The 11,091-nt window shown below is 29.8% G+C and overlaps 1 protein-coding gene across 1 annotated transcript; it reads left to right on the forward strand.

Annotated features, from left to right (window-relative positions):
- Positions 1–5,941: 5,941 nt before the first annotated feature.
- Positions 5,942–10,853, forward strand: LOC100808064 (ankyrin repeat domain-containing protein EMB506, chloroplastic). Its single transcript, XM_006591247.4, has 8 exons — positions 5,942–6,154; positions 7,734–8,155; positions 9,079–9,158; positions 9,239–9,337; positions 9,424–9,522; positions 9,612–9,710; positions 9,810–9,908; positions 10,241–10,853. Exons 2-8 carry the CDS (start codon positions 7,744–7,746, stop codon positions 10,343–10,345), a joined length of 993 nt encoding a protein of 330 aa, XP_006591310.1. The 5' UTR covers positions 5,942–6,154; positions 7,734–7,743; the 3' UTR covers positions 10,346–10,853.
- Positions 10,854–11,091: the final 238 nt, after the last annotated feature.

The raw sequence follows: 11,091 nt of genomic DNA on the forward strand, positions 1-11,091 counted from the left end.
CAGTATTATTTCTCATCAAATAGAAAACCTGTGATCTTTGTTAAAAGAAGATGAATATCAAGAAAACAAAATTGAAATAGCTATACTGAAAAAAAATAAAGTTATTTTCAACACATAATATTAAAATTTATTAAAATTATAAAATTTGAATTTTTTTTATAATAATTATATTATAAGCATGAAGTAAACATATTTTATTGATAATCAATCTTGTGGATAACCTCTTTGAAAATACATGTAGTATTTAAAAAAAAGTGTGCTAAAGAATTTATTAATGGCATAAATAATGATAAAAAGGATGATTCTATGTTCATTAAATATACACCTAATGAAAGTGAAAGATGGCATAAAAGTGAGATATGAAAGATCTGACGGTTGGTGTAATGTAGTAAACAAAAGAGATGAAGAGCAAAAATGAAAAATAAATAGGGAAAGAGAAGAAGATAGAGTAAGTATTTATAAAATAGATTTCTATATGATAAATATTTAATTAATTTATTTAAATAAATATTTTATGACTGATTAAATAATAATATTATATGGTTGTATATTTTTAATGTCAAATATTTTCTATTCAAAATATAATAAAATTAAAAAGTATTCACATATTATCAAACATTTTTTAAATTATTACAATTTAAGAAACATAAATTAAACTTTAACTTATAAAAATCATAATGGGACTTGAAAGAATAAAATTAAAAAGATTCTGCTTCATTCCATATACAATATGTTTTAGGTTTTTCTTTTTTTCACTCTTTGATATCGAGGTAAGAAATTGAATATAAAATTATATTTTTCTTTACCTCGATCCCAGACTTAGGTATTTCAATTAAAGACGCAATATTTTTAGTGTTTCAACAATATTGAAATAAAGACTAAAAATAATCTTCTAAAAAAAGAGAATAAAAATAATAACTATTTAAATAGAGATTAAAATAAAAATTAAGAATTAAATCTTCAGTTAATAAAATGAAAACTTTCATTTATTTTATTATTGAATGTGTAGTGGTATGGAATTTTTTATTTATCATTTTATATTATTATATAAAATTTAATTTTCACGCATTATTGGTATAAAAAATTTACACTATTGACTACTTCGAAGTCATTTTATATACAACTTTTTAAAGTAGTTATAATAAAAATTAATAATTTTATTATCCATTAATATTTATAATTAAATAATAATATAAAAAATTATTTAGACCATAAGTGCAGTATGATTGAATTAAGTATCATACTTATATACCATTTCATTTAGTTCGTAATGAACTATTCGAACAAAATTTTAGATTTAAGGATGGTACAAAAATTATTAATAAGGGAATGTTTGTTGTATGGGTAGATCTTTTAGTCTTGGAAATACAGGAGAAAAAATAATTTTGTGTTTATTATAAAATAATAAAATAATTAATTTTAGATATATTTTTTTATCTAGGTAAGTAATAATCTCATATTAAATTAATATTTAATATCGATGGAGGGATAAGAAATATTTATTTCATGAGACAAAAATTCTTTTTATGAGTAAAAATACATATGCATTTTCTTCCTTCGGTATCACATTATCCTCTTGATAATTCACTAATTTATGTTACTTAATTTTGTTATTCTTAAAATTTTTATTCATATTCTAATTTTTATTTATCATTAATCTCATAAATTTTACCCAGAATAATTTTTGGTTCACGATCAATTGTTCATTGCATGTCAAAAGGTACAGATAGATCTATCTATATAAATAATTAGAGGATTTTTGTCTATATAACATTTTGAGTTTCATTTGTTGGTCTTATATATAATAAAGTTATTTTTGTTATGAAAAGATAACATCTTTAACATAATAAAGATATTTTAGTAATTATAATATATATTATTTGAAAAAAATTATTTAACCAAACATATGTCTTAGTTATTCTTGCGAATATAAAAAGTATTCTCCGCTAATTTTATAATCAACTAAACACATATTTTATTAAATATTTGAAAATAATATTTTTATATTTTATTCTCAAAAATAATATTTTTAAGATTAAAAAAATTATCCCTAAAGCAAACACAGCCTGACTAATGGGATATAAATTAGCTTACTTTGATATTAAAACAACTTATATAACGTGGATATTTTCATGCTACAAAGGAGAAGATACATAAACCATATATTGTAAATTTTGACAGAGTTGAACCAACTTATATTAAAGGCATATCCAAACATGCAAATAGTGAGTATAGAATCAAAATTTCATAGAAAGACACTTTTTAGAAAGAAAGACATATTTTCTAAAATTTGTTTCACCAATCATGTCCCCAACACCCTCCTAGTTGGCTAGTCCTAGGTTTAGTTTCCTCGGTATTGGAAGAAAACAGTGGCGCCTCCTTCACGCAAAGGTAAGAAAAAATGTGCTCAACCCATTGGTTTTGATTTTTGAAGTTGTCCTTTCCTTTTTTTTTTTTGTTTGGTGTAGGTTATTTCCTGAGTATTGATATCATGGTTTTAGAAGATTTCGAGTTTCAGTTGTTATTTACTGTTTATCTAAAATATATATCTAATACTAATAAAGATGACACTATGAATTGATGTTTACAATTATTTAGACTTTTTTATCCCTCGATTAATTATGCATGCAATATGTAAATTAGTTCATTACATTTATTTTATAGTGTGTTTAGATTAGATTCATCGTGTCAGACAAAAAAAGAAGAAATTAGATTCATCATAAGAAATAATCAATTACTCATAAAATTGGTTCTAATTTTGAGGAATAAAATTAATTATTGGTATTATCCAAATACACTATTAATCTCTCATGTCAACGTTGGTTACTTTTATTTAACCTTCATCCTCTTTCTTCCTCTTTTATTTTATTTTTATTTAAAAAAAATACTTAAGAGGCGTGAATCTTCCTAGTAGATAATAATTGCGGTCATGTGGAGAACTTTTTATATGACTAATAAATATTTTTTTAGTAATATATATATATATATATATATATATATATATATATATGATGAATTTTTATTAAGTTATATATTACTTTTTTTTAGTTTTTATTTTTTGCCATGAAATAGCTGAGGGTACTTTTCTTTCGTGCTAAGATGTCAGGGAAAAGGGAATAAATTTGGGTTTATTTCGTTTTCAAATAGCAAAATAATAAAGCGCCACTTGCAAATTTTTTTTCGTGCCATGTCATTATCTTCATTAAGATTTTTCATTTAAAATAATAATGCACATAGAACTGATAGAAGTCATTATCGAGATCAAGTTTGAACTTTATATAGTCGTAATCACAATAATTAAGATTTAATTATTCGCACTATGATTATAATAATTATTCTTGTACTTGTAATTACTAATATTTAACTACTTTATAAGCAAAAATAGCATCATGTGATTTCATCAATAGTGAATTTTTTTTTACACTTAAAAGGCTTTTGTTGCAAAATCCCATATAAAATGGCAGGCCGATTGTTTGTGTAGAAATTCTTGAAAAAAAATAATTTATAAGTTAATAATGTGTGGAGTGAAAATCACAGTTAAACGTTCATCTAAATATAATGATGATCATGATGGTGTCATGCACTCATGCTGTTGCTGCTGATGGCTTCATTTTATGCAATATAATAGAGTAAAATTCGTTTATTGTGTTTTCTTTCGTTGTTTTTTTATTTGTTAAGGTTGGGATAAAGGTGAAGCCTAATGGCTCGTGGGTTTAGAATAAAGAAGAAGAAGAAGATAAACCGAACATTGTTACCTAGAATTGAATTTGCTTTCTTTGTATTCCATTTGGGTCATGTCAATCTCACTCTTCAGTTTAATCCCGTCACGGTTCACGCTCCATCTAAGTAATTTAAAAATTGTAATTAGTTGGGTACCAAAAATTGGTGGCTTATTGCTATTTAGAATCAACGATGCAAAATTGCGAATTGTTTGGCCAAAGGTTATTGGCAATAGATAGATTGTGAGAGTGGGATATCATTTTCATGGTTCTAACATTATCTCCCCTTATTATTATTTCGTAGGTTAAGGTGGAGAATGCAACGTAACAGTCTCACGAACACGTGCTCTTCATAATTCATCTCGTATTAGGTATCTTGATGGGTACTCCAAATCCAATACATGATGGCTGCTATTTCAAGCAAGTTAAGACACATGGAGAGCCACTTGAGCTAGGTTAGTTCTGGCTATCTTTATGACGTTGGTGGGGCAACGCTTGTTTGCGCATGAGTTTCATACTCTCATATGTCATATCCTTGTAACAACTAAGAAGCAATATTTCTTGTTTTAAAATTATTTTTTTTAAAAAAAAACTAAAATCAGTTTTAAGTTTTTAGTTTTTTTTTTTCAGTTTTAAAAAATTATAATCAATCTTATATTTTATTAAATTTTATAATGCAGCAAAGGCATCCGAAAGATCCCCTTAAAAATCGGTTCATAAGGGAGTGGTCTACCCAGCTATATAAGCATTTAATCATGTTCATGAATTATCCGACGTAGGACTATTCTTAACATATTTTTATAATTGCTTTTTTTTAAGACATTTTTAAAAAAAAATTCTTATTTAAATAGAAAAATAAAGAACATTTTATTCTTGAACTTGGAGGAGTTAGAGCTAGAGAAATGGGCAATGGAGACAACAACTGAACAAAGGCATTGGGGGCATTGAGGTGAAGGAACTATGCCGATGGAGGTGTTGTTGACGAAGGAGTTGGGGGGAAGGGGTACAGGTAATAGAGACTGAGTAGGTAGATGTAAAGACTAGAGCTGATTAATTAGATTGCGCAACTTGACGTGGGTTGGCTCAATGTTGGTCACAAGATATGGTAGATCAAGTAAAAAAAACTCATTTAATTTTGTTCTTTAAAAAAAAACTGTATTAAATATTTATTTGAAATTTTTTATGATTTAGGGATCAATAACATAAAAACATTTAATTTTTACCATCACTACCTGTCTTTTTGTTAAGATAACATGTAAATCATATTTAGATAAAATAAATAAATAAATTAAGTCTCAATTTTAATAATGAGAGTTAAATCATTTCTTGGAGACTCAAGTATTTCAAACAAAGATGACTTGAGTTTTTGTAAACTTTTAACATATATTATATCTTAAAGGACTGAGCTTTCTTAGTGAGACGTAAATCTTACAATAAAGAGACTTGTTTGCTCTCATTTTAGCCTAAAGACAAGATTTTTAAGCCTTTTTTTTCAAAATTAATTCATTTAGTAATCTATTTAAAAAATCAATTTTAGTTTTAATCTATATTTATCAAATTCAACTTAAATTGACCAAGTCGACTCGAAAATTGACCAACTAACCAGTTAAAGCCATCATTTTGGATCTGATATGCATCAAATTGATGCAATATGGCATAAGAACATCTTTAATGATAGATCTAAATTAAAAATTTTAAACTACTTTTTGATGGATCTCGTAGCACTAATAAGATAAAAGATCTCTCAAAATCTTTTTTATTTTTTCCTTTAATGATAAATCTTATTTTGAGATCTTAAATAATTTTTTTAGGTTACATACAATCTCACTTTTAAATATTTATTAAATTAAATATAATTAATCAAGTAATTAAATTTAACGAAATGAAAGAAATTTTTTCATAAATATCAAAAAATAAGAAAATGAGTATAAATTTAATTTATATTTATAACTAAGTGTTAAACAAATTAAAAATATAAAAATTTGATAATAAAAAATATAACACATTAACTATTTTTTTTAACAAAGTGGATATCTTCACAATTCTTGTAAAAATAGGTCCAACTTCTTTATTAATAAATTTAATAAAAATTAGATTTTAAACTCAAAATCTTTGTTTAATATCAGACACTAAAATGCTCGAACTCGACTTTGAACCGTTGGCCATGTGTATCACAATGACCGGGCTGCGTCATGCAGTTTGATTTTTATTCATTGAAACTACGACGTTTTGCATTGGGCAAAAAAAAAAAAATACAGCAGGGGTCAAGAAAATCCTAATCCTCTTGGGCTCTTTGTGTCTGAAGCTTCACTCGAAAGTGGAAACACTGCTCTCATCGACTCGAAAGCGGTTTGCGGTTTCCGTCATCGGCGAGACGCCGCCGCCGTCTGGAATTGGAAGACCGTCGCAGTAGTCGCACCATCGCAGCACGCATTGTATATCTTCTCTCATTCTCTATTTATTTATTTGTTGGCTGAAATTTCAAATTCCTACTCTGTTGATTTTTAGAATTGTTGCTGTTATCATGTTATATTTAGTGTTTATTATGAATATCCTTACTTATTTCATGGGTCTCTAACTCTTCAATTAGAGAAAGAAGCCAAAATTTTAACTGGTTACAGGGTAATGGCTATTTTTTTTATCAGCAAAATGAAGGCACAATTGGTGCTCCTCAAAAAAAAGTCTGAGATTACAAGATATTCTATCCAGAACTCACTCTTCACGAACCAAGCATCTATATTTGTTTTAGAAAGGATATGCTATCTACACCCCATCTGATGACCGCATATCCATGTGGGAGGAGTTATAGTTCATCTCTTTGTCAAAACTCTAACAATATTGTAATTCAATGATTTAAATGATCATTTTATGTTTAGTGTTGAGTTTAGGTTGATATTATGGTTAGTGTTTGCCACTTTCCCTATTGCAACTTATGTCATGCTATGCTGATGGACTTGAATTTGAAGAATGGACTTGTGGTTAGTGTTGTGAATTTTTTGAAATTTTTGAGGTATGGTTTGATTATTTTTTTATGATTTTTTGAAGTATAAAAGTTTACAGATTATGAATTTTTTAGATTTTTTTAATATAGACTAGGTCATGCGAGTCAATTAGTGACTCACCGAGTCGACCCTGACCAAGTCAATGACCGGTCCAAGTCTGATAACATTTGTCTTAATGACCCAGGTGAATCATTTGAGCTAGACTTGATTGGAATGCATATTATATAAATTACTTAAGTCTTTGACTTTGGTCTTCAAGAGTAGCTCTGCATAAGCTACTCTTCTTACCAATGATGTTGGTGTAGTTCAGTTTTTTTTTTTATATATTTATTGGTGCATTTCAGTTATGGCTGTTGTGTGACATATATTGCAATCTATTTTTTTTGGCTCTGGATTCAATAATTTTCGTTGAGTAGAAACAACGAGGCTAATTTCAAAATATTTTGAAATCTTTGTTTCTCAACCTTGTTCGACTGATTTTTGAATGATAAAACATGTCTAGTTTCATTCCACTGGCATGGGTGATAAATGTTGAGATATATTTCTTTATTAGGCTGAATTTAAAAAATCCACATCTAAGATTAACTGGAATTTGTATGATTTAAAGTTTAGAAAGAAAAAGTTAATATTCGATACATTAGGGCTAGGTTTGGACATGAAACTAGAAGCCCGTAATCCTGTGTTTGCACATTGTTGATTGGGACAGATGCATCAATATATACTAGTGAGACTTTATGTCTTTAACCTTTCTTATCTGTAGCCGGACTCCCAAATCATCTCTGGTTGCATAAGACTAGTTCTTATTTGCAACAATTAAATAAATTTTGGTTATAGTTTCTGCCACTTCTTTTTGTAAATGCTTTTCTTTTGCAATTTCTCATCATGGTGCCCTTCCAGGTTGTGGTAGTTTGCGTTATCTGTGTGCCCAAACTATATGATGATGTTTTCAGTGGCAACTACATTTGACTTGTTTTCTTTGTTTTTATTGCTGCTTCTTTTGTCCCCATTTCAGGGAAACGGAAATGGGTTCTTGTGCTACATCATCTGTTCTGACTAATCAATTTATTCCGTGGTCTACAACCAATACTGAATCTCCCTTGGACTCCAAATTGGGCGTCATATTTTATAAAATGTACAGAAATACAAACAAAAGACAACTCAGTCTCTCTTTTGCTTGGGATAGTTATAAAATCAGGAGTATTGGTGCGATTAAATCATACAAAGATGTATCTTATTTTCAAACCGAACAAGTAGGATCATGGGAAGATCCAGATACTGGAAGTGACAGTGAGTGTGATGATGAAGAATATGAGGAAGTTGAAGACGAGAACTTTGGATTTGAAAGTGATTCAGAAGAGGAAGGGATGAAGGCTTCAGTTGCTACTGATGTTAATATAACTTCAGGGGACAACTATGAAGAACTTATTAAGAAAGGTTCATTTTTTTTCTTGTTGCTTTATCTCTTTTGGAACCATAATATGGTTTTGATAACTAGACGGGTCCGGTCCTGGACAGGCCAATCAGATAGTGTCCAAGCATCTGAACTGGATTGACCGAAAACAGCAGACTTGAGATTGGACTGGCCCATGATCAGTTTATTAGAACAGGCTCAGTCTAAAATTTAAAATTAGTGCTGAAGTTTAGGACTATAATGCCAGAATTATGGTCCATTTGCTAACTAAACCTCAAAAGCTTCATTAGGTCCTTGCTTAAATTAAAATGTCCACAGTTTATGCATGGCTGGTCCTAACCCTTGTCTTCTTCCCCTTAAAAAACTACTTTTGTATTTCTTTTTTGTTATGTTGTGACACACTATTCTTGTTAATGATTAATAGTAAGAACATAGTAAGGAGAAAACAACCTTAGTTTTTTGAAGATCACTTTGATGCACATATTGATTATTTTATAATGTTTTCCATGTGATCCAGTTCAACTGCCAAATGCCATTTAAACAAGTAACGGCTAAACTTACCAATTTAGGGGGTGTTTGGTTTAGAGGATGGAAATAGAGAAGATAGAAATGAAATATAAATTTTTTTAATTAAAGTAGAGTGTAAGAGATGTAGGAGCCACATGGGGTCCACACAATTTCTTCTCTATTTCTCTCCTCTCCCCTTCAACCAATCACACCCTTAATGATCAATTCAGTTGTTTAAACATTGCTTTATATTTTCTCCCTCTTTAGTTCTTGTAGTTGTTACTTTCAATATGGTTTTAAGGTTGAACAAACTTCCTTATTGTGGAATGTTTGTTTCAAATATAAATGTGCTGAAAGAAGTTTCACAAGTAGATTGTAGAATATTTTTTGATCCTGGATAACGATTTGCTGCTATAAGAAGATATTTTCATTATTGCAGAGATTGAACAGCTTCTGGAACCGGAAGAAAGAGCAATATTGCAACAGAATATTACTCCTAACTTGGAAAAAATATCAACTGTATGTCTGTGACTCTGCATCTGTCTCTCCTAGTGCCCACTTTCTTATTTACTCTTAAGTTCTTCGATTCATATTTTCAGGAAAAATGGAGCCCGCTGCACACTCTTGTGCTTTCAATGCAGATGAGTTGTGTGGATAAGCTTCTTGAAAATGGTGTTGATATTGATTTACCTGATAAGGTGAGTTTGTTTATATCTGGCATATAAGTATGGCAATTTATCCATAGTATTTTCCTGGACTTAAATAGCATTATTTGATCAAACAGGAAGGTCTTACTGCACTTCATAAGGCAATTACGGGTAAAAAAGAAGCTGTGATTAGTCATCTTTTACGAAGAGGTGCAAGTCCTCATGTTAAGGATAAGGTGAGGAATATTCTGTACACAATTGTCCTAAACTGTTGACTGCATTCTGAAGTGTGCTTTGTGTGTTTTTATATCTATTTCTATGGTAGGATGGAGCCGCTCCACTTCATTATGCAGTTCAAGTTGGTGCCAAGATGACTGTGAAATTATTGATCAAGTACAAGGCTGATGTCAATGTTGAAGATAATGTGAGCATTTCTTTAACACAAGCTTGTTTTTATTTGTTTAGACGTTCTTCAATTTTACATATAGTCTATGGTTTATTTACAACTTTAAAAATCTGCCAGGAAGGTTGGACCCCCTTGCACATTGCCATTCAAAGCAGAAATAGAGATATAGCAAAAATTTTGTTAGTCAATGGTGCTGATAAGACTAGGAAAAATAAGGTACTTATGTTGTACATTCCACCACAGACTTTGCAGTTATAAATGATTTTAAATGCATCAGGGTGAACTGGTGTTATTATCATTCCTTTTATTCTCAACATTGTTTGACAGCCCATTTTTTCGTCGTTATATTTTTAAGCCATTTGTGCTATACTGCTATAGTCCATTGAAACTACTGTTGTGAAGTGTATACCTCTCCTTCCTTTGGTTTCAAGTTTGTATTGTTTTAGACAGAAATTGATGAAGCTGCCTGCTTCCTTTCATACTAGTCAACAAGGGTTTATTCTTTTCCCTTGCGTTAGAGTTTCATTGTTTGGTTGGTTATGTTTCAGGACGGAAAAACAGCCCTGGATCTAAGCTTATGTTATGGGAAAGATTTCAAGTCTTATGACCTTGCCAAATTACTGAAGACGGTTCCAGCTGACAGTTATCTATGATGTTCGAGATGCAATCGGCCAGAACCAGATTGAAGTTTCAGTTGATTGATAGCTGCTGCTAATTAGCAAGTAAATCGTCCCCTTGGCATTCAGCCATCTTTGAAGATCTTCTGCTGAGCTATTTCAAAATGAGGAAAGTTTTGATGGAACAATTCATTATCTTCTACCCCAATGATTAATTGGAATGTTTTTGCAGCATAGCTCGAATTGACAACACTATCTTGTCAAAACAACACACTGTGCAGATTATAAGTTGAGAATACTAGGCATCCAAAGACACAAAATGCTGGCAAATTGCTGACTTATTTTAGATTAGCTGTTCAAGCCACTGAATTTTCTACATGTAGAATTATTTCAACTAATAAGCTATCAGTGATAATTAATTGTATTAAGTAGAGGTAGTTCATAAATTTCTTTTCTATGTAAGTGTTACAGTTTAAAGTTGTTTATAAAGTTTGAATGATAGACAACAGTGCTAACATTATTGAGTTATAGGTTATATGCCGAATAGATTGTCTCTTACCCTTCACAATTTAATCCTTGGATACATAGTTTTAAAAACCGACCCGGTTACTGGCCCAATCATGACACTGGGTAATTGGGTCAGTGGTTGAACCAGTGGGTCACAAGTTGACCCTTATGACCCGGTTTGTAATAAAAAAATATAAAAATTTTATACCAGTATTATTGGCTTCCAATTAATATCAGAACTGTGTTCCTGATCATGCAAGCTTCTCTCTTCCTAT

Source organism: Glycine max, chromosome 11 (genome assembly GCF_000004515.6).
Source record: "Glycine max cultivar Williams 82 chromosome 11, Glycine_max_v4.0, whole genome shotgun sequence".
NCBI lineage: Eukaryota > Viridiplantae > Streptophyta > Magnoliopsida > Fabales > Fabaceae > Glycine > Glycine max.